Below are 24,591 nucleotides of genomic sequence, written 5' to 3'. Positions count from 1 at the left end.
CTGTGTCTCAGTTTATTTATTCCTTAATGAAATTTGTTGTAAGTAATATATTTCTATTTCCAACCAATAGCTCAATACATAGTATCAATACTAGGAATAAGAACAATCTATATAAACACCTAAAATCAATGACCTTGGTCCAAAATGGGGTCAAATATTCAGGAACACACATTTTAGTAAACCGTGAGCAACCATAAAAAACTTGGTTTCAGATAAAGCACAGTTTAAATAGAGTTTAAAAGACTTTTTGATAGGAAACTCCTTTTACTTTACACATGAATATCTTAACAGGGACTGTTAGGTGAGCTTAACTAAAAATGTGTGTTAGATTTCAGTTTTGACAGCACTTGGTCACAACAGTCAAGATTAGGTATTTACTGTATGATAAATCTGTTAAAAGTGCATAACTATGTTTCATTCTGACAGTGTATTAATTCTGTAAATATTAGCAGTTCCAGTTTACTGTGATGTATTCACCTATCTTTACAAGGTCCTAGAAAATTATCAGGGTAGTGAGTTTTACATTCAGATGTTTTATGTTTTTTTATGTTATATTTTCTGACTTGTCCACACCTACGAGAATCATCTCATTTTTGGGTCTCTGGAATGAAAATTAAATCTAATCTAAAGAAAGTGATTGAAGAGTAGTGGTTTTAAGATTAGAGGGGAAAAAAGTGTCACGGCAGCTGCAGTGGAAAGAAACCTCAGGTTGCAAGAGAAGGACTAAACAATAATGTTTTCATTAATGTTAACACTGATCACTTATACACACACTAAAAACTGTCCCATTCCACATCATTTTGACAAACGAGGCAGTAAAATTAGATATGGAACATGTAACTAGTAAGTAGAGATGTGAACAATAACTAAAGACAAAGAAGTGAATAATGCCTAACTACAAGAATTTTGCAAAATACTGAAAATCACTCCTGTGATCAAATTACGTGTCACATAAGCACTGAGATGGCATACGTAAACTGGTTAAGAAATCATGCTACTTTTTTTGAAAACTCAAAAACTAAAGTGCTTCGTAGTAGCCATTTAATTTTATCTTTCCTGTCTAATTGTTGCAGGCAATATGTAGGACAAGATAAATAGTACTTAAACTATTTGCTGACTAGCTTACCAATGTTTATAAAACTGCTCACTTTCTGTTTATATGTGGTCCTTGCACCAGTGCTATCCAATGTTTCTTTTGGCGATGAAATAGCTGAGAACTCTCTGCCTTTAACAGCATCCTTCACCTTTTTAGGTTTACTTTTAAGAGCTTCCATTCGCTCAAGAAATTCATCGGGAGATGATCTACAACAATAAAACTCATTAGAAAAAAATGTGTAATCTATACTACTACACAAAGACAAAACATTGTTTTACGGTGTTAGCAAAAATGTCAAAAGTTCTTGTTTTACAGGATACTCTAATAAACATTCAACAGACATAAGCTACATGTTTTTTACAGGTTTTCCATTAAAAATGACTTTGTGAAAGTTAGTTCTGACTGTGATAGCGGGGACTTTAAACCACTAGACAAACTGCTTCTCCCACATATATTTTTCCCCTTATGTATAATTCTAAACAAACATTTTATACAAAATGAGTTGTTTTGTTTTCTTCCTAGCAGACAGTTTTAACAGAATACAGGAAAGTTATATTTATGGCTTATCAGCTTATTGTTAAAATACTACTATGGAATAGAGATTGTCAGAGACTTTGTAATACTACATGTACACAGATTTAAACAATGTGAAATACTGCCACTGAACCTACTATCCTCACAGATCCAGCAGCTGGAGAGGTCTCTCTTATAACCCCATACACCAATGATCCCAACCGATTTACCCATTCATTTTAAGTGACTCCAACTTCCAATCAAAGTTTCATTTGCAATAACAATAAACAAGGCTCGGCATCAGATAGACGGGGAGGAAGAGATGGACTGAGACAGGGGGGAGGGGGAGGGAGGTGGGGGAGATGAACAGAGAGAGAGAGGAGAGGAGGAGATTGATTTATCTTATTTTATTATGATGATCATTTCTTCCTATGGAGGCTGGCGGCAGTAAAACACTTTCACATTCCGAAGAGAAACTTGGTGATTGAAATTTCATAAAAAGATCTCACCGTAACAAAAAATCCCATTGTTTCAACAATTGCCACCCGAACTCACATATCATATCCAGGACACACTCTCCCCTACTTTGCAATAATAAAAAATGAGCTGCCCTTATTTTTGATGCAGATCTCACAGTGCGCCCAATACACTAGCATAGGACAGACAAGTGTAGTGCAGGTAGTCTCTTTAGTACAAACAAATCCGACTCCAGAGGACATGAAGAGTGTACTAGCAATAACTGATTAACACAGCAAGGAGATGGCCAACAGATAGGCTCCATAGCACTACCTCTTGTGTAACAATAAATTTCAGTGTTAAATCAAACTCAATCACTGAAGAGTTGTCAAACAATATATAAACATAAGAGAAAATACCTAAAAAAACTCAAAAGGTGCTATACCTGCATGTCAGAGAGTTTTAACAGACCAGAATATCAGTCTGCATGTATTGGGCCTCTATACCACATCATTCTGGCGATACAGACAACATGTCTACGATAATTATGAGTTCGAGTGTGGAACCAGAGTACAAAAGAAAGCCATAAGCTGAGATGAGTAATGAAATATGATTGTACCAGAGAATGACATGCACCTTTCCTGTATAACAATAAAGGACCATGAGACTTCATTCACAATGGTGGCTAAAAGACGGAGAAATGAGAGGCCTGTCTGTCATAATAATTTAATCCTGTCTGCTGCAGGATGGATTGGTAACATGAATCCCATTGCACCTGCTTTCACTGTCTAGGAACCAAAGATGCCCAAGATGCAGTGGGCACACTAATGCTTCCATTGCTATGCTGAGTGACAAAATGTATAGTCCAAATGGTAATTTTTATCACACTGGCTGGCACGGAATGGTATAGAACTTCTCTTCATTCCCTTTCAATTACTTTACAGCCTCAGCTGTTAATCCATCTTCAAATGGTGCACAAATCCCACCCATTAGAATGGCAATCCTTGGGGTCAGAGCTCAAGAACTCAACAATACAGACATATAATGGAGCAATCAAGCTTCACAGTCACTGGCATTACAAGTTTATCTACTGCAGTAGTTATGTGGCATACAACGCACATTGCACTACTTTTGCATTACTCTGTGTTCTCAGTTGTACGTTAGTTACTTACTTTCATGTACTATGGATCATTTTGCATAATAAATTGTCATGATGTGGAACGACTCATTTTACATTCATACTGCACATTAATTTGTACATCTATTTGTACTCTAAACATCACCATATAATTATTATTTTTTTCCCTGAAATAAGATCAAGATATACACATTGAGTTAACAATTTCAACCCATCACTTTTTATCCATTACAAACATAGAAATTCTACAGAATAGGAGGAGTTGTCAAAGAGAAACTTTTTCAGTTTATTTTGAAATTTTACCTTGCTGTCTGTTAAACATTTTATATCACTGGGTAAGTGGCCAAAAATTTTTGTTGGAGCACTGTGCACCCCTTTCTGTGCCAAAGACAACCCTAATGTTGAGTAATGAATGCCATTTTTTCTTCTAGTATTGTAATTATGTATCTCATTGTTCCTTTTGAACTGTAGTGGATTATTTATGACGAACTTCATGAGGGAATAAATATTCTGTGAAGCAGTAGCCAGAATGCCCAACTCCTTAAACAGATGTCAACAAGATGATCACAGGTGAGCACCACATATTATTCTTACAGCACAATTTTGGGCAATGAAGACCACCTTTCTTAAAGACGTGTTACCCCAGAACATTATTCCATATGACATTACTGAATCAAAATAAGCAAAATATGTCCACTTACTGATTTCTCTTTCCCCAAAATTTGCTATGATTCTACATGCAAATGTGGCTGAACTAAGTTGTTTCCAGAACTGAATATGATGTGTCTTTGTGAAATTCAGGGTGAGACCATTCACAGAAAACCAGTGAATGACACTTTGGAGAACTTTGTTCACCATTTCTTCCATTTCTGTATGCATACTGGTGTCATATACAAAAAGAACTAATTCTGATTGTTGTATATTAGACGGTAGATCATTTAGATATATGAGAAACAGTAGTGGACCTAAGATTGAGCCTTGGGGAACCCCAGACATGATTTCTCCTCAGTCAGAATTATGTCCTTGGATTCTATTAGCTGAATTACTACTAAGTACAACTTTCTGCATTCTTTTGGTTAGATATGAGTTGATCCATTGGTTGGCTATACCATCAATCCCATAAAACTTCAATTTATCTAGGAGTATACTATGATTCACACAATCAAATGCCTTGGACAGATCATAGAAAATCCCTACCGGTGTTATTTTGTTATTTAATGCTTGTAATATCTGGTGTGTGAACACGTAAATGGCAATCTCAGTAGAGCAACCATTCTGAACCCCAAACTGTGATTTGCTGATGATATTATTGTTGGCAAGGTGAGATACTATTCTAGAATTCATCACATACTATTCAAGAATACGTCACCTTCTCAAAATGTTTGGAAATTGATGTCGGCAGTGAAATAGGTTTATAGTTACTGATGTCTCTCTTATCACCTTTCTTAAAGAGGGGCTTAACAATGGCATATTTTAGTCTCTCTGGAGAAATGTCTTGATTTAGTGATGCATTGTATATTTCGGACTGTACCAGACTTATTATATGGGAACAAATCTTCAGTACTCCATTGGAATCAGCATCAAAACCAGAAGAGCTTTTATTCTTGAGAGAATGTATGGCCCTCTTAATTTCAGAAGTAGAAGTTGGTGGTTCATTCATTCATATGACGTAACTTTATGAGAGTTACTTCTTCAACATATATTTGGGATCTTTCTCTTGAACTGTTGGTCCCTATGCTCTCTACTGTGTTTAAGAAATGATTATTAAATACATCTGCTACCTGTGACTTGTCATTTATAACCCTTCCACTCAATTCAATAATAATGTTATCCTCTTCTGTGGTTGGTTGTCCTGTCTCTTGTTTCTCTATACTCCCTACTGCCTTAACTTTGGTAGTTGCATATTTCATGCTATTTCACTGTTGCTGATGTATTTTCACAGAAACAAAGATGACAGGGTATCAAACTGAATGAAACACAACTACTTTAGTACTCCACAGCAAGCTACTGGATACCACACGTCCCTTATACTGAAACACTCACAAAATATCATTGAGCAACACTCATAATTTTGTCAAAAGAGTTCAAGTGCTATATTCAGAAAAATAAATGTTACTGTTGTAAATTACATCTACCACATATGTGGTTTTTCTTCATTGAAATAACTTTACCCTTTCTTTAATACTCTTGGTTAAGAATGTTTCTTTTATTACTAGAACCACTTAAAATTTCATTTTTGTCACAGTATATTGGTTAGGATCTTTCTTAGTCATTCATTCATTCATTCATTCATTCTTTCTCCATTATGAACAGTTGAAGAGTGCATTTGGACTTGTTAGACTGTTCTGACAGTTATTTTTCTTATTCTCTTCCCAGAATCTCTTCATGAATTTGCTGTGTTGCCTCTTGCATTCCTCTGACCACTGTTTTACAGTGTATTTTTAGCTTTCTCGGCAAATTTGTAGTTTGCAACTAGGTTTCTCCAAAGACTTTGCATTCTGTGGCAGTATCCTCTGTGGCATATATTTTTCATTAGTCCTGCTTAACTTCCCCTCACAAATATAACAAAACAAAAAAAAAAACATCAATTCTATTTTCCCAAGTTACAGCCCATGCTTTGAGAATTATTTTGCAAAAAAATTACGGGTTACCACTTTTCTTTTACGTGATCTTCGATGGAATGGTGAACTATGTTTTTTCTACAAAATAAAATACAAAAAGTGAGTTTACATTTTTCCATGTTTTCATGGTTTTAATTAAGTATTTTTACAGTCCTTGTAATAAATAGTAGCTTCATGCAGTTTGGATCGTAAATAAATAAATGGTCATTTATTTTCCAAATTTTCACAGGTTTCATTTTGTGGCACCACAACATCAAAAACAAAATTTCCACATTTTAAAGTGCCATAAAATGGAATCAGAGAGATATATAATGCTAAAATATGGTGTGGTTACTTAGATCCATATGGAGAATAAATAAGCCAAGTTCCCTCAGAGTCTGAGTTTGTGGGTGAGATGCCCTGGTAGTGTTGCATAAAAATTACCACTATCCTTTGCACTGAGTCTTCTAATGACATTTGAAAGACACCATTTTATACAGCTGTGGAGAATTCATTACCCTTATCTGAGTGTCTCTGCATTGATTCTAATACTCCAGTATAATGGAGTTGAATTATTCACAGAACTCAGATAATCCTTCCACAACCATATAATATTCTTTTTAATACATCATCTAACTTTTGGCCTAAAAATTAAAGGGGGAAAAAATTTATGATTGAGAGCCATATTCAAGGTTTAGTAAACACAGCATGCCAGCGACTGCCTGTGTTTAAATTATTCACCCTGCCACAAAACTGATCGATTTCACGAGTAACTGAACAAGTTAGGAATAGATGCCTAAAGTAGCAAAATGAGTGAAGAGGTAATAATAAGTTAATAACTTACTTCAACATTAGAAAACAGTTAAATATCGTCATTAGTCAACTTGGCTTTGCTGAGGATCAGTTTACGTTTCTATCACTATTTGGCATTACTACAGGAAGTAGTAGTATTCACATACAAAAATACACAATGAAGAGCAGTTCCACAGCCACCTCCCACAGAGCAGCATATATGAGAGGAGAGGTCATGAAGTTACAAAAACCAATGCCTGCTAATAGGTCACTCTTTCAGCAACAAACGAGAGTTTTTACAATGACGTACTGCAAGCAGAACTTCTCTCAGTTGACCTGACAACAGTCACGATGTTAGATGGTAATGTGAAATAACATTACAAGGAGCACTATGGGCAGTGGTACTACAGTAGTCAGTGTACAAACCCTCCTCCTCATTGTTAAACTCAACAGTCTTCTGGGTGCTATTTGAGAGGTGCATACGAAGTAGTGGTGCTGGATATCACCCTTTCTCATAATCAACAATGCAAATACAATACTAAAGTTTTGTACACACTCGTGGTGGTTACCAACATTCAACAGGTGCCTCTACAACACAACACACATGTCACCACTGATTCAAGGTGCCAACATGTGTGAACAATGCGAAACTTCCCAATTAAGTACATGAACTTATCCCTTGGGGTCTCCCAGCAGCTAACAACAGCGAACAATCAACTTTTTTGTTAGAGGACTGAATAGATAGCAACAAAGCTTTTGACAGGCATTTCTAGGGCTAGAGCATCACATAGTATTGGCATTTTCAAATGTAAATTAACACTGTTTCTCCCTAAAAGCTCTTTTCTCACTGCACAGAAATTTTTGAACAGAAATTGTCAGTTCCACATAAATATATTTATTTTTTGGAAAATTTGTCTAACTTTTGTGCAATCAACATATTTCACATCAAAAAGTTTCTTCCTAATTGCGATGCATGGGTCATGTGACTAAGCATGTGTACTTGTATTTTTTCACTAAAATATTCTATTTATCAAAGAGACCCATGTACCACAAAAATATGATGACTGGTTTGTGGGGAACTCAACAGTACGGTCATCAGCACCCGCGGTAGTACCACAGAAACTCACATATCATATGGCCAAAAATGTTAAGGAAGATTAGGCTTCAACATCCCACTGGCATCAAGGTTATTAGAGATGGAGCACAAGCTCAGATTGTGTCAAGGCTGGGGAAGGAAATCGGCTATGCCCTTTCACAGAAATCATCCCAGCATTTGCTTGGAGCAATTTACAGAAATTAAAAGAGAATGTAAATCTGGATGGTCAGGCACATATTTGAGTCATCGTCTGCCCGAATGCAGGTCCAGTGTTATGTTACATAGCTGGTGTTTATTGTGAAACAATAAGTGTAACTTTCAGTTTTTCTGGTTGGCACAATAGTGGCAAGGTAACATTAGCACTGCATTCCCTAACAACAATAGTGTTAATAATTTATGGGTGCCATTGAAACTACAGGCTCATATGGAAATGCACAGATATTTGCTGTCCAAGCTGTCAGAATTTTGCAGAAATTGGGAAAAGTTTGACCATACAAGGGGATATAAATCTTGAAAATATGTTACAGGAAAATGAGTTAAAAACTGCCAAAGTTTTTTTTTCCCCCAGCTGTGATGAAAGGTGTGCTTTGGTAGTTCTTCAAGTGCTTTGCCTGCCACATCATCAGACAGGTTATTGTAACACACACTAATTGTATACAACAGTATTTGCAGTTGATGCAATGTCAAGTTTCATGGTGGAACAATAAGGAAATGTTTCGACATTAAAAAACTGTTTATTTAATTAAAAAATGTAACCCAGGCTATGGAACAGCTGACAGTTTTTGGAACCACTGCCTATACCGTTCTCACGATAATACCTATAATACTATCACAAGTAATGAGTTTTGCTCCAAGTTCTTTTTGTGCAACTGGACAATTTCCTATATGACCGTCAACCTGTGAAATCACCGTCAACAACCTGGCTTGCTCGCGGTGACATTTCCAACTACATACTGTTACTGTTTTGGTACTTACGAATGCACTAACACAGCTAATGATGCTTTCCAATGGTTATTCACAACCTTTTTCTATTTTCAACAACATGAAGATGGTTGCAAATAGCAACCGAAACCAGTTACCGAACTTTAATTGTGATAGAAAATTGCAATCTACCCATTAAAAGTTTTTACATTTAAAAAAAAATAATAATAAACCACACTAAGACTTGTGTCTCTGCCCCCATACATGTCAGGCTTCACTGGTTAAAATTATGTTTACTTAAAATGAAGGACTTAATTTATAGTAGTTTGACCACAAAGGACAACATTCACGTGAAAAAACTACATATTCCAAGTTATGAGAAAGGTAGTCCGTATATAATTGCTCAAACGAACTTGTGCATAAGAAGAGTAATGTAATTTCCTTACGTAAATGACAAACAAGAAAGCATTGGTGAGCTCACTTACTAAATTGCACCATCATCCTATGAAGCTCGCATCTTCTCCAATTATTTAATAATTCAACTAAAAAAAAAAATCTGAATTTTTGACGACATTCACGGTAGAGGAAATTCTACTTTTTGTCTATTTTTGCAAATGGGTTCCTTCAACTGAACTAGTTCCACTACAGCTCTACATACCGACGCATCTTTCTGTATCCATATGTCAATGTGCTTCCTCATACAATGTTTACAGCCATGCATGATGAGGCAGTTAGTGAACAACACGAGCTAACAGTATACTCTCCGAACTGTGACATCAAACGTTGAGTGGATGGATCTTTAATGTTTTTATTTCTATGTATATTCCAGCTGTAGATGTCAGTTCAGCACTTTGCTTACAGTGTTGTTTAGTTCTTGTGGTTGGTGGCTTAGATCATATTGTTCACTAGATCTATATGGAGCTGGAGAGAGTATTGAAGACATTTTCTTAAATTGAAAGTATCTATCTTCATGTACCACTCCTCCTGTGAATATATCAGGCACATCTATAAACATAAAGAAAACCATTCTCTCACATAAAATGAATGCAAATGGACAAGTTGCAAATAATGCTGGTACAGTAAGGTACCCCAAGTAACAATATATTGCCATGTGATAACTTGAAGAATGTGTGTTCATGCTAGATACAACACTATAGAGAACAAATACAAATCTCACAGAGAAACTCATCTAACGTAAGTCCAGATATACAATTGTTTCCAATTTCTTTAAAAATGGTAGCTACACATAGATCAGCGTATTGACTGACACTATTTGCACTGAATTGGCACAAAGTTTAGGATACTGGGCTCTTGCTTAAGGACCTGGGTCCTAATTTATATCCAGCCATCTACATTTAGGTTTTTCCTCTAAACTGCTTCATGTTAGTGTCACGAACATCTACACCCACATTTCATCAGCTGTTACACAGAGCCTACGCCAAAAACTACATAATGGGGGTATTATTTCTCTTCCTCTTCATTTCATTTGGAGATGCTGCATGGAAAATGCAACTGTATATCCAATTCTGCATATACTCCAATATCCCAAATTATATTAAACAATAACTGCACTGTTTGTACAAGGGAGAACTAACATCCTCAGCGAATTCCTTTGCTGAGAAATGTCTTCAGAAATGTTGAAAGGACAAAAATACTGCAACATGATTGACCTATAGTAACTATTAGGACTACTAACACTTTGCCGCTGGAAATTAATTCTCCTGCGACAGCCTTCTAACTGACTAAATATTCACTTTCCTCTTGTCTTAAAGCTATTATCATCATCTAGGCTTTAATATCAGAACTAACTAGCGTTTCAATAACTAAACTTATGATTTCGTTTTACAGTGACAGAATATTGACTAGAAATCAAGTTCTTAAGCTTTTATGGACGAACACGATTATACCATAACAGTTCATCGCAGTGTGCTACTCTACAGCTGATTAAAACTACAAAAATATTTTAACCTACATTACTTGGCAAATGAGAGTGATCCTAGTAAGTTATTAACGCACAACAATAAAATTATTCCCTAGAATATATATACGTGGTTAGTATCAATCAACAGCGAACACTTTAAACATCCGCATTATTTGCACTGCAATTACTGCGGATTTTACAAGGCGAAGAATTTGTCAAATGTTACTTCTGAACAACATAGATAGTTGAACCAGTGAACAATTAGCACAGCCTTTCCCGTAGTATTCTTCGTGTCTGTCGAACAAGTCTTAATAATAGTCAACAAAAGCCCGCAGAATACGTACTTTAAAAAATTGAGGCACAATAGTTACAAAAACTGCCGGTAACTTACTTTTGAAGTTGTTTTATTTTTTCTGCATATTTTTGATAGTGAGGATTGGATTTCAGGCTACCCAACGAATTTTCATCAGCCATAGTCCTCGCAAAAAAAGTTTTAAGAGCACCAAATCTTAAATTCTCCAGTCGCTTCAACACCAACATTCCAAGCCCTTAGCCCAGTGCATCAAGGGCGCCTCAGATTTAGTTTACAAACAACATCAAAGTTATTATATGCTAGCAGTTGGGTCCATAGATTCATAATATGCGTCGCTATTTATATAGAAGCGTCTCGCGGGCCCCGAGGAATCATGACGTCATATCATGGCATGACGTCGTCTCTCATGCAAGCCAATATCGCTGGTAGTTTTCGAAACGCGGATATTCTTTGAACATGGCATGCTGATGCCTTGTGGATTTGTGTATGATGGCGGGATTTGTGTGCGTTAAAGCTTTTCAATCACGGAAAAAAATTGATAATACTTGCTGCAAAAGCACGTGTTTGCAGACGAGAAAGGATAGTTTATATTCCAGACAATGGACGGTAAGTAACTTCCGTTAGTAATCTTATCATGCGCAAGAAAAGTAAAATGTAGTAAATCTACAGAAATTTCATTCTTTGTGCCTATAGTGTTCTGATGCATTATGTTACTCAGTAAAGTTTCTTTCAATGCATCTATGTGGATTATTTGTGGTAAGGGCGTATTCTCATAACAAATGGCTTCGGTATTTAAGTTGCAATCGTCGTAACTTTTTCCTGATCAAAAATTGTGTAGTAACTGTATTCTAACAGTAACATGCACATTTGAAAACTTTTGAAGGTTCACAAGTAATCATTGATCATAGTCAGTATTTTTGACTGTAAAATATATATGAATTGCAGTGCCTGAATCCAGGTTTGTGAGTGGTGTAATGTGTTTTTGTAATGGATGTTTCAGAGTTTCTGAAGTGAAAGGCCAAGGAAGAGAAGACAACGAGAAGTAGCTTTTTTGTCTGTTTCATGGTTTATAGGCCTACTGGGGAAACTCGCCATGTAAAAAAACGAGTAACGCATCCAGCTTGGTACCTCTATGGTGATGTGGAAATCCGAGCATTGTTAATAAAGAAATTAATTCTGTGTGTGTCTTTCTTTTGATTCCTTTATCATGTTGCTTATAGTAGACCAAATTTAATTAAAATACCCAGGTGATAATTTCAACATAAATTGGACTATGTGCATAGCTGCTTCTCACAGGCAAAGTATAAATATTCACCATCCTATGGCATGCGTGTTCACTGGTCAGTTATGGCAAAAGAAATCACTGACTCAAAGCATAATTTGCTTGGTAGACATAATTGGGAATGGCCTTTTTAGTTATAAGTTTACATTATTATAGTACTCCCTGAGAGATTATCTTCTGCATTTCTTGGCCCTGACATGATTAGATCTGGAATACAGCAGTAAGTGTGCTGCTCTGCTGTCAGCAGCATGGTAGTCAATGTGTTAAGCAGTCGTTTAGGAACTAGTGTGAAGTATATGCATCTGTACAGCCTTGGCTAAAAAGATACAGCTAGAATGCTAATTACTGTTTCAGGAATTATCCTTTACACAGTTAAATATATTATGTTAAATATGTATCTAAGACTGAATTCATGAATAACTCTGTAGTCATTTAAATAAAAATGCTGCAAACCGAAAAATTGTCTTGAAATGGTAAGGGATATCAAATATAAGTAAATATTTATCCTCGGTAAGATTAAAGTGTAAAATTGCTGATACCTGGTTGTTACCATATCAGTGCTGGCCCCAGCAGAGCAATCTGCTGTGACCACCGGCACCTTCATGCCAGCCAACGGGTTAATACACAAAACAGGGCAGTGCAAGACTTGGTCCACAATTGTCATTGGTTGAAGCAACTAAAATTAAATTTCTGAGGTATGCTGCAACTGTGTTATTGGTATATTCCCCAGCATGATTTAAAATCTTTGCATTGAAATGGCACTGACAGTGTGTAATATATTTTGCAACCGAGAATAGATAAAAATTTATGTGGGAATATATTTCGAGAACCCCTCTCAAACCAAACCTGACAATTATATTGACACACCAGTAAACCCACCTGAATGGCACACTGGGTTACACAAGCATTAGCTGTAGAATAGGTAATTTATACAGAAAACTTTTCATACAAATTTTATTGTAAAGCACACTGAAGTTAGGGAAAGATGCAATGCCTAGAAGAGATAAACATGGACACACAATAACTCGTTTTGCTCAGATATATGGAAAATTAACTGTAGTATTATATGATGTATAACATATATATGACATATAACACATCTGAGGTGCAAATTTGTGGAGAGGAGAGATTGCATTGAACCTGTTGTGTATGGTGCATATGTTGTTGCAGTGCTGGGATGATGTCATCCAGATTTCAAAATTAGGGGTCTTGTAATGAAACTCTCATCAGTTTTAATATTTAAAAATAAACATGCCTGAAAAAGGAAGCTGAATAGGACTTTAAATTAAATTGCAAAAATTTTCTTGTTTTGCACATTCACTGCAGCTGACACTTAAAAGCTCGTGGCTAGTAGCTCTTATTGACCTTTGTGTCAGCCACAGTGAACATGTTGAAGATTTTAAAGTAACAAAGTAGTTTTTGACATTCTGATATTAATGGATGGCAGCGGGAAACACAGCAATGAAATAATGTGAATGACTTAAACCAGGAATTAAACAAGTCTACATAGCTTTGAACACAGTCATTTCACACTTCTTAGTAACTGCATATTTGTGTGCTATAACTAATACAGCAACCTTTCATTTTCTCATCTTTGATCTGGGACACATGTCACATTTTACTTATTTTCCTAGAGCAACTCTAGGTTTACTAGATCCACATTTCAGAGTTCTGGTAATTGTAGTCCTACTTCATGCTGAAAGTGTGGGTTGATAGCTGTCTCTTCAGATATGATCTCATCAACTGCCACTTCAGAAACTTGAAGGAAAAATGTGATTATTAAATCTTCTGTCAGTGATGAATGTATCACAAATGTATATACCACACAAATATTCATGATGCTATAGAATAGTGCAGGGCCATCTTCTGGAACACCTGCTGGGTAGACTAAACAGTGCACTTCACATCCAGTGCATCAATTTCTTCATAGGTAGTATCATAGTACACTACTATCTCAGGCTTGATTGTTGCGATGCTCAATGAAACAGCATTATGCCTTGAAGACACTAAACTAGCAGCCTTCTTAAGTTTTTGAATGAAGGATATAAGTAAGTAATATATCCAAAAACAATTAAGTTTTACATTTTGCTGTAAGAAACTCGTTTTGAATCTTTCATTTTATTATTATTTTGTACATGTGTGACCTTTTTGTGTCCTCTTCCCAGTTTGACAAGTACATCTGATTTACTTAATGAGGATATTTATGGTTACAAACAGAAAAAAGAAAAAAACATGTGGTGACAATGCAACCTGCGAACAAAGATCATCTTCCAAAACTTTACGAGCCTAGGAAGTAAGCACAACGATTTGGACATAATAGCATGTTTTAATAAACCAGATGTTTCAGTTATTACTGAGCACTGGTATACCAAAAAAGAACCTTATTATGCACCAATTAACAAAAAATTTCTGCTCGTCTTTCAGTAGGAATATCAAACCTTATGGTGATGTTGCAAAAGTGCCAATAGTTGGTGCTCAATTCCTTACATGTTGAAGGTGTTACTGAACTTTCTGCGATAAGCTATAGATGGGAAAGCTAATCTCTATCAATTGCTTGTAGAGAGAGATAGTAAATACTCTGGGAAAAGGGCTGGGTAATAATGCTGATAATTGTTCACAGTTTAATAAAACCTTATCTAACACAAATCAGTTTTCACTCTTAAGAATGGCAAGTGGCATACACTGATCTAAAATTACTGATATGTAATACAGGGTACCCAGGACTTTGTACTGGGATACTTTCTCTTGTCAATTTATGTAAATGACAAAATACTGCTCCCCAAATTCAAGGATAGTTCTGTATGCTGATGCTACATCCATTGCATGCAAGTGTAAAGGTCATGAGCAACTACAAAAACTATGAAACTGTATTACAAATGAAATAATTCAGTATTTCTATGAAAGTCATCTCATTGTCAGCACAAGATAGCAGCAGTAATGGATTTTCACCCCACAAGACAGATTTTGAAATTCAGTTGTGCACTGGAACTGATATTGTCATCAAAGAAAACTACTGCTTGGTTACAGTTAAACTTTCTATATTTAACATGTTATAACATGGAAACTAATTACTGTACTAGAACACAACTTGGTAGCATTAATGTCAAGGACATGAGCAAGAGAAATAATGCAGAATCAATTCAATTGAAACACTTTTAGTGTTTCCAGAATGAGAAACATCCCCCAGGCTGTGGCTAAGCCATGTCTCCGCTATATCCTTTCTTTCAGGAGTGCTAGTTCTGCAAGGTTCGCAGGAGAGCTTCTGTAAAGTTTGGAAGGTAGGAGACGAGATACTGGCAGAAGTAAAGCTGTGAGTACCGAGCGTGAGTCGTTCTTCGGTAGCTCAGATGGTAGAGCATTTGCTCGCGAAAGGCAAAGGTCCCGAGTTCGAGTCTCGGTCGGGCACACAGTTTTAATCTGCCAGGAAGTTTCACTTTTAATGTGCTGCTACAGTACACCACACCAGTACCATTACTGGTGATGGCGATGGAGGCTGCTATGAAAAGCTTGCGATTTTATTCAAATCTGATGTGGCAAGTTAACAAAACTTTTTATCCATGTGAGTAAAATTATTGTGTAAAATTGATAGCGTAGCTTCTTACAGAAGTCTTTTAGAGCCCTTCGGAGTCTTTCACTTACATGTCGACATATTTACTCCCTAATAGTATTTGTTGTTCATAATAGGGGTAATTTTACTCTGTTCAGTGAAATGAACTTGCAAAATACTGGAAGTAAAAACAATGTCTATGTAGACTATACATCCCTGCCTACGATTCAGAATGGAATATCACATTCTGATTGAAAGTCTTTAACAGGTTGCTGCTAGACATCAGGCAGAAAACTGAAAATCCTAAGGTAATAAAAAAATACAAAGTAAAAAAAATATTTTATTAGCTTCTCCTTCTATAACTATAATTAAACATAATGTTTCGACTCACGAATGCAATTGCTAGTTAATGTTAACACTAAGTTTCAAATTAACAGGATTTTAATGTTACCATTATATGAACAGCTGACAGTACTCATTGTAAAATTATGAAATGACTTGTACAAAGTATGAGAGAAAAACAGCACTTAAAAAAAAAACAACCTTTCTAGCTTTCAGGGTTGTTACTTCCTTCCTCTGGGAAGATGAATATAGTTTGTGACTGGAAATGAGGGGAAGACCACTTACACCACCCGTATAGAACAATTATGTGACACATTCATGAGTACTGCTCCAATGTTTGAGATCCAGGTCAGATTTAAGCAACACATTGAAGCAACTCAGAGTCTGGATGCTATATAGGTTACCAGTAGTTTCAAACTATGTGTGAGTATAATATGAATCCCTGGAGGGAAAATAATGTTCTTTTTGTACAACACTATTGAGAAAATTTAGAAGGCATGAGAAATCTGGGTTCGGATGGTAGATAGCCTTTCTTCCCTCTCTCTGTTTGCGAGTGGAACAGGAAAGAAAATGATTTGTAGTGGTACAAGGTACCCTCCACCAGGTACCATTTGGTTGCTTGTGTAATATGTATGTACATCAAAATACGGAAGAAAATTGTGACTGCCTACTACATTAAGAAGTAATAGTTGAACTAACCTAAGCTTTGTGATTTACTTCAAATGTTTTGTCCCACTGATACACACTGACAATCAGTGACTTGCATCCATAGCACTCTTACAATTTGGAGATGTCAGTAGGCTTACTGCTTGGATCTATTAATATTCCCTCATTGAGCTCTTTTTAAACTGGATTTTTGAGAAACTACATACAGGGAGATGTGATTGGCATATAGCTGTTTGTTTATAGAAAAACAGCGATCAAAATTTAAGCATATCGGTAACACACACTGGGCAAGAGCGCATATCTGGGCTAGAGCACTATACTGGATTTCGCCCCCTTCCCCCCCTTTCCCTAGAAACCTTGGCTGGAGTAATAACTATTTGTAGCATAGTCTGGGGTCTACATTAGGTTGAAAAGCGATAGTTTCGTCGACAGTTGTGGAACACAGCGAATGAGAAATAACGGTTGTGATAACAGACAGACGTGTGGCTTTGCCTAATATTTGTTTGCGGCGCATTTAAATGCACTTTCCCACATTTAATGCATTTCTCATAATATAAAAATAAAACTACTGGGTCATCCCCAAAAAACATATATTAGAAAATGAACAATCATCCGACGTGTTTTGATGCATATTATTTACAGATATCGTACACAAACTGGAAAAATGCAATGGGCGTTCCACTACGTATCCTTTACCATATTTGATTAGTTTTTCCGCATTTGCTACTGCTGGTATGGGTTCAAAGACAAATTCGTGCTGCAAACGTCTCAGTGGTAGTTAGCCTACATTGGTAAGCTGCAGTTAATGCGTTAAAAACATTTATACACATTGTCCTCAATGCGTAATATGTGTTATGCTATAAATCACTCTGCCTTTCGACCAATAATTTGTTATCAATTGGCTTCAATCAATCACGTAAGACTCTAATGTGTAACTTTGACTACGCTGCGGATTATTATGTCACCATAATCCAGATTATTTGCATTCAAACCTTCTTTCTACATTTAATTCTGTTAATGGAAGCTTCATTCAAGTAATCTGGATTGATTTGACGTTCCAAAACAATAGCTGATGGCAAGTCTGCACAAACGCTGTGGCCAACGTGTGACGTCACTTACGTCAACAGAGTTGTTTACAGGTCTAGTCACCAGGCAGCGCTGTCACGCTTTCAGCCTTACTGATGACGTCATGAAGCGATTCCTCGGGGCCCGCGAGACGCACGTGGCTCTCCTCTGGCCCTCTCGAAGGCAGCAATAGGCAATGATGGGATGGCGAGGCGCGGCGACTCGAGCGCACCGACAGTTCCTCGAGCCTCTAGCTCTCAAGCAATTCTTGAGAAGCTCACGAGAAACGGCTCGGCGGCGTGTGCCGCTGCGCGCCAGTTGGCTGCAACATACGCCCCGCCGCTGTTGTTTTATGAACCGAATGCCGCCGCTAGACAAACACGCTCGCTGTGCTCGTAACTAGTATGCCTCAGGTTTCATTCGAGTAAAGTTGATATTCAAATCATTATGGACACTCGAAAACGAACATCATGGTGCTGGCAATACTTTACAGAGGATGGAGATAACGTTACTTGCAACATTTGTCGTAAAAATCTCCGTAATGTATCAAAAAATACAACGGGCATTTATTAGATATCTTAAACTGCACAATTTATCGAGCAATAAAACAGCGATGTCCATGGGTACAGAGGCTCATTCTTCCAATAGTGCGAGGGAGACAAAATATCCAGGTACGTATGGTACAAAAGGTGAATTCCGTGCAAAAGTTCGGATAGTGTCCAAAGCGGTCCGCCACGCTTAAAAAACATTGATTTTTTAATCGTACTCCCATAACATACAACATACCCCAAAATCAAACCTATACTATTCTAGTTTTTGCACGATACGATATGTAATTTTATTGTACTAGTTGTCGAGCATAACGTATCCCCTTGCAGGAGCACTGATCTAAATCTTACGTTTCTCTTCATAGAGAACAACAACAGCTAGATGAAGCACTAGTGGCCATGATAACAGACGATTTGCATCCGGTTTCAATCGTCGAGGACACAGGTTTTCGACGTTTTGTTTCACTGTTGGACCCACAATACTCGATACCAAATCGAAAAAAGTTGCGCCTCATGATTGAGGTTGATTACCATAAACAGAAAGAGGCTGTAAACTTGGCTGTGGAAGACTCTACATGTGTTTCTTTAACGACCGATATTTGGACCTGACTCAATAGTGAGGCATATATTGCTGTAACTGGTCACTTCATTAACACTAATTGGTGCCTGAAAGCTTTAGCTCTCGAGACATTTCGTTTCCCGGAAAAGCATACAGCGCTAAATATTAGTGAGGCGTTAGACAACGTGATTTCAAAATGGAACATTGAAAACAAAGTTGTAAGCATCACAACTGACAATGCCAGTAACATGATGGCAGCTGTACAACTTATTCACAGTGGCAACATAGATATGCAACATGTGCCTTGTTTAGCACACACCATCAATTTAGTTGTGAAAAGTTCTTTGAACAGCAACAGTGAGCTCTGCATAATGCGGGAAAAGGCAAGAAAAATTGTTAGCTATTTTAAAACAAGCTGCAAAGCTAATGAAAAACTCCATGAGATCCAGGATCTAATGAAAAAACCTGTTCATAAATTGATTCAGGAAACCGAAACCCGATGGAAAAGTACATTTTATATGCTACAACGTCCAGTGGAGCAAAAGGAATGGATTGCAGCCTGTTTATCATCTTTGTATTCAGGTGTAGAGAACCTTACAGCTGATGAGTGGCGAATTTTGAGCGAATGTTTATGTCTAGTGGAGCCATTTGATGTGGTAACATGTGAAATCTCAACTGAAAACTATACCTCTCTTTCGAAAGCTATTCCAATAATCAGACAGCTAATCCTAACCGTATGCAATGGGAAGTGGGCTACCATGACAGCGCAAGAGCTACAACAACATCTGCACAATTCACTAATAGCCCGGCTAGGATTAATAGAAACAAACAAAGTACATGCCATTGCCACAGTTCTCGACCCAAGATTCAAAAACATTACCATTTACGAAAACTATTCATTCAAAACATGCCGTTGCAAGCCTGGCTGCAGAGTGCAAAAACGTGGTAGAGACCGCACGATGTACTCATTCGGCTGCTAATGACACTAGCCACGAGTAACATTTCGTAAAAAACGCCAGTAGTTCCTTATGGGCTTCTTTCGATGAAGATGTTTCCAATAAAAATCTAATGAAAAGCGGTTGTAATAGCATAGACCTGGAGGTGCAAAGATATTTGGAAGAACTGCACCTACAATGCACGGATAATCCTTTACACTACTGGAAAAAAAATGAAAACAGTTACCTAGGTCTAGCTTCTGTGGTAAAAAAATATCTTGCAATAACTGCAACTTCTGTTCCCAGTGAAAGAATATTTTCGAAAACAGGACTACTTATAAACAAACAAAGAAGCAGACTAAAAGGCCAATTGGTTAATAAAATCACATTTGTAAACAAAAATCGATGGCTGTGCAGCAATGGGGTGTAAAAATGCCTCCTGCTGAACAACTTTTGTTTCCTTTCTTTCTTCAGTAAGTTAACACATGTACGTAGTTTCTGTATATAAAAGGCTATAGCACTTCTCTTTTACATTTAAGCATGCATGCATACATGCAGAATGTACAAGGTAATTTATATTGTAAGAATAAAGCTTCTGTTTCATGTGAATTCTGTGCATTGTTTTAAACAACAATTCTATGATTTTTGTCTTATGAGACATACACTAATACTTCAGTACACATTAATAACTGTAGTAGAGTTGATATTAATCACAGAATTTCAAAGTTTTCCGTGCATGTACGTACGACGAGTACGACTGCTGCGACTGAGTGCTTCGTGTACTGAAGGTCTGCGCAATTTCTCAGAGAGCGCAGCACTGTCAACTTCTCGAGCGTACCCGAGACATTCTCGAGAAATTGCCTTCGCGTTGCGCGTTTCTCGAGCGCGATCATAGCCCATCCCCAGCAATAGGTAGGTATCACCACAGACTATAGTATTATGATCTCAACCAACGAAAGAATTGCAGGTAATGACAGTTCCGCCTCTTCTTTTATGCGAATGACCACAAATCTGAAAAACATCTATGAGTACGTCTAGCAGTCGGCTGAACATACCTTTATTTGTGTATATACGTCACGAGAGGTACTGTGGCTGTCCTCCTCTCAGAAATATACTTTGGTTTTCTCGAAGGCATAGATTTACCACACTGTTGTCAAGGTATCGCCGTGAGTGCAGCAGCCAGTCTAGCAGACCATTTAAAGCAGAAGCTCTTTATATGTTCACTCATTGCAAATTTGAAAACTATTATTATCATTCTTTCTTCCAAAGTGACAACCTGCGCTCTTTATACTCCTTACTTGCATAGCGGTATACAGCGTCTAGGTGAGGAAAGTAGATGGACCCGTGAAACGTGCGCGCCTTGGCAATTGTCATGTTTGCTGTTTTCACAGCGAAAACCAAATCTGTCATTGAGGTGCCGCGCTCAGCATGGGAAAAGGATGACGAGGTGGCCATAACGCTAACTCGAAGAGGACACAAGGAATTGCAGTGGACCTGAACACCTGACTCGTCTGGACGAACGAATGACGCTACAACCGACTGACTAACGGACAACGCAAGTCAGAGTATAAGCTGAACAGATCCGCTACAAGGATGCAATACAGTGACGAAGAAGAGCAAGAAGTTCAACCAAGGGAGAGGTTTCTCGAGAATCCCACCCTGTGTACGTCCATTACACTGAGGACGACTGGCTCGAGACCTATGATGCCATCGCTGCTGAACTTCAATACCCCATTAAGGTCACAGTGACCGATAGCGGCATCTCGCTGGAGCTGCGCGCATTCACCATAAATGACGTAGAAACAGTGAAGAAGATGCTGAAGGACTATCTGAGTGCAGAACAAATCAGAACAGAACTTCAGGAGAAGACATAGCAAGTTACGGCATTACTGCGAGGCCTGCTTTGGATATTCGATACCCAAACAGTTCGCTAGATGCTGCTGCGCCGTGGATACGATGCAGTGGCAAGGCTCCACCAGCATACCAATAAGAAACGGCCCCTGCTGTCCATTATTGCGAAGGACGTATCTGAATACGCAGCTACCTGGAAGGACAGTCAACACATCACCATAGACATCTTTAAGATGATCGGTCTAGCAGGATTCGATGTGAAAATCGCACTGTCCCAGAAAATTTTGCCAAGAAGTCGCAGTGTTTCAACTGTCAGAAAGAAGGGCACGTGGCGATACACTGCCACAACCAAGCGATCTGCGTCAAATGAGTTACAAACCACGACAAGTACATCAGCAGTCACAAGAAGGAAGAACAACCGGCATGCGCCCGCTGCGATGGGCTACAAATTGCGTGCTGGCGCGGCTGCGAAGCCTTCTCTGGTAATAGCGACGTCGGCGAGAAGCAACAACAACAGAAGAAAAAGAGAAGAATGCGTCCTAGGGGATCCAAACAATTGCTGGAGACGCCGAAAAGAAGAGAAGACGATGCAGGAAGAGGAATCGTCGCCAGGATGTGGCCATATCTTCCGAGAAGAATGGAGATGAAACGGACGTAACCGCCCCTCCAAGGCGATCGGGGTCCCCCACCAGAAACAGTGAGTGTGGTGGAGGGGGAAGCCAGGCACCCGACGCAGAGCGGCGGCAGTCGTCACCAGCAAGCCGACCAGGCCGAGTCGCAGCAGTGACAGAAGGCAAGGCGAGAGCAGGAGGATAGGACAAGAGAGCTCCTGCATCCAACTGGAAGACGACATGAAAACTCTGATAAACTCAGCAGTGGCCCGACAGCTTGTGCAGATGGAAAGCAGGCTGCTCGAGAGGTTAATTGCCGCAATTCCAATGGCCGAGAACTAAGGACAAACACAAACACGGTGGCAACAATAGAGAAGGAAATGCAATGTGGCAACATCAGCAGGTCTGCCCAGATTTTGCAGGTTTTCCTTAGGCTGTAAGGTGAATACCAGAGCTATCCCCCAGTTTCCTGCAAATAAGTTCCCAATTGGGAGAAATAAGTTCCCCCTTTTTGCAAGAAACAATACGAAAAAAAAGAACTAAATGAAACTTCTTAGAACCCCATGGCTGAAGAGGGTATATAGCACGCCTTAGAATAGCCTGTTCCTTGCCCTCAGAGAAGAGAATGAAACGCCATAAATAAAAAAAACGTACGAAAAGTACTTAAGAAGCTCCCACAATGCAATTTTCTTTCTTTGAGAGTGAGAACCTGTCACCTACATACTGATTATTTACATAGTGGTTTGCATTACAGAAGATATGTAAGAAGAAGCTCCACCACTGCTAAATAAGTGTGCTGCAGGTGTGCATATCTTCTAATTTGCGCGAAAAAATACAATTCACTGCTAGGAGAGTAAACTTCATCCTCTGCTCTTGAAAGTAACTGAAACACCAGCAGAAATATGCCTTGACCAATACCCGAATATATTTCGTCTGCATATGTGCTTCATTTGTTGAAGTAATTGCTTGGTAAACAAGCCTTCTAAAAAACCAGCTTGTAAATTATCCATTATACTCCATAGGTGGCTGACAGTGAGACTAAGTCACCTTCTAGTTCTTTCTTATATGTGGTAGTTTTTTTCATATTTTTGTTCTGATGATGAATGGAATGTTGTTTTTACCAGATAATCAATGTGTTTTGAATATTCACTCACTTTTCTGTGTTTCATACTTAGTTTGTAAAATATTTAGAACGATAAGTCGCAGAACCTCTCAGACCATGAAGGTGAATAATAAAATTTTTGCAGATGAGAGAATTCGAACCAAAACTACAGAATATGCAATTCCTCCTCTCTTCCCAGTACACATCACAGTATCCACTACACTATTCCATTTATTCACATTTTATGGGTATGTTTTGCGTCATACATGTCCTGAAACCTTTAAACGCCAATAATTCGTTGTCTGACATTTACCATCAATAGATTGTACCCTTTCGAGAAATTCTCAATGTGCTAGTGTTTTGGAACAGCATTTAGTTATAGGCCATCAATTAGAATGCGGTTATAATATAAAACAAACTAAATTCGAGCTTGACGAAATCCAGTATGGCCTCATAGAAGAGCTACAGCCAAAGTATATCTTCGAAACGAACGCAGCAACAGTACCTCTCGTATGTACATGTAAATCGGAAAGCAGTCACGTGAGGCCCTTCTCTCATGTAATGCTACCTCCGTCTTGGACGACAAATTTACGAAAGCGTTTTCAAGGATTCTACATATTTGTGACAAGAAAACTATAAATATGACTGCTGTTCGTTTCATTCCCAGCAGTTTAAGTTGTGCCCTTGGTTTCCTACCTAACCACACGCTCTAAACTCGTGACAGATGCCGAATAAACTGTGAACTATTGGTGACAAGAAAGACTATAAACATTATTGCACTTTATTTTACCCTCAAAATTTTAAGCTGTACTCTTAGGTTCTTGCGTAACCACACGGTCGTAAATAATGACACCTTCGGAAAAAAGGGTAAAACAGTGATGCCAAGAAGGAACATAAATGTCATTGTTGATTGTTTCACTCAAAGCAATTTCATGTTCCGTGCTTTAATCAGACTGAAGCCATAAAATGGAAATTACTTATTACTGGGAGAGCATGTTCTTGAATATAAATAACATCGACTATTGCAGAATGTGCTTTTGTTACATAAATAAGGAACTCCCAGAATGCATTACAAATTTGAAGAGGAAAAATAAAATATTAACAAGTACCTAGATTCGAATTGACTACCTTCATCTCAATGAGTGTGCAGCTGAAACCATAGAGAACATACCCAAGACAATAGATTAGAATTGTTCATTCTATGTTTTCCTAGGACGTTCATAGCCCATATACCACT

General features: G+C 37.9%; 1 protein-coding gene across 1 annotated transcript in view; it reads right to left on the bottom strand.

The window, feature by feature from the left end:
* LOC124721671 (ATP synthase mitochondrial F1 complex assembly factor 1) overlaps positions 1-11,221 on the bottom strand; it is a 52,228-nt gene extending 41,007 nt beyond the window's left edge. Inside the window, exons 1-2 of the mRNA XM_047246744.1 lie at positions 10,925-11,221; positions 1,149-1,302 (exon numbers count right to left, since the gene is read on the bottom strand). Coding sequence (XP_047102700.1) covers positions 1,149-1,302; positions 10,925-11,073 — 303 coding nt within the window. The 5' untranslated portion in view covers positions 11,074-11,221. The remainder of the gene's footprint in view (positions 1-1,148; positions 1,303-10,924) is intronic.
* Between the last annotated feature and the right edge of the window lie 13,370 nt (positions 11,222-24,591).

The sequence above is a fragment of the Schistocerca piceifrons genome, chromosome X (genome assembly GCF_021461385.2).
Source record: "Schistocerca piceifrons isolate TAMUIC-IGC-003096 chromosome X, iqSchPice1.1, whole genome shotgun sequence".
Taxonomy (NCBI): Eukaryota; Metazoa; Arthropoda; class Insecta; order Orthoptera; family Acrididae; genus Schistocerca; species Schistocerca piceifrons.
The sequence above is the reverse complement of the archived record's forward strand: the minus strand, read 5'-3'. Positions and strand labels throughout refer to the sequence as shown.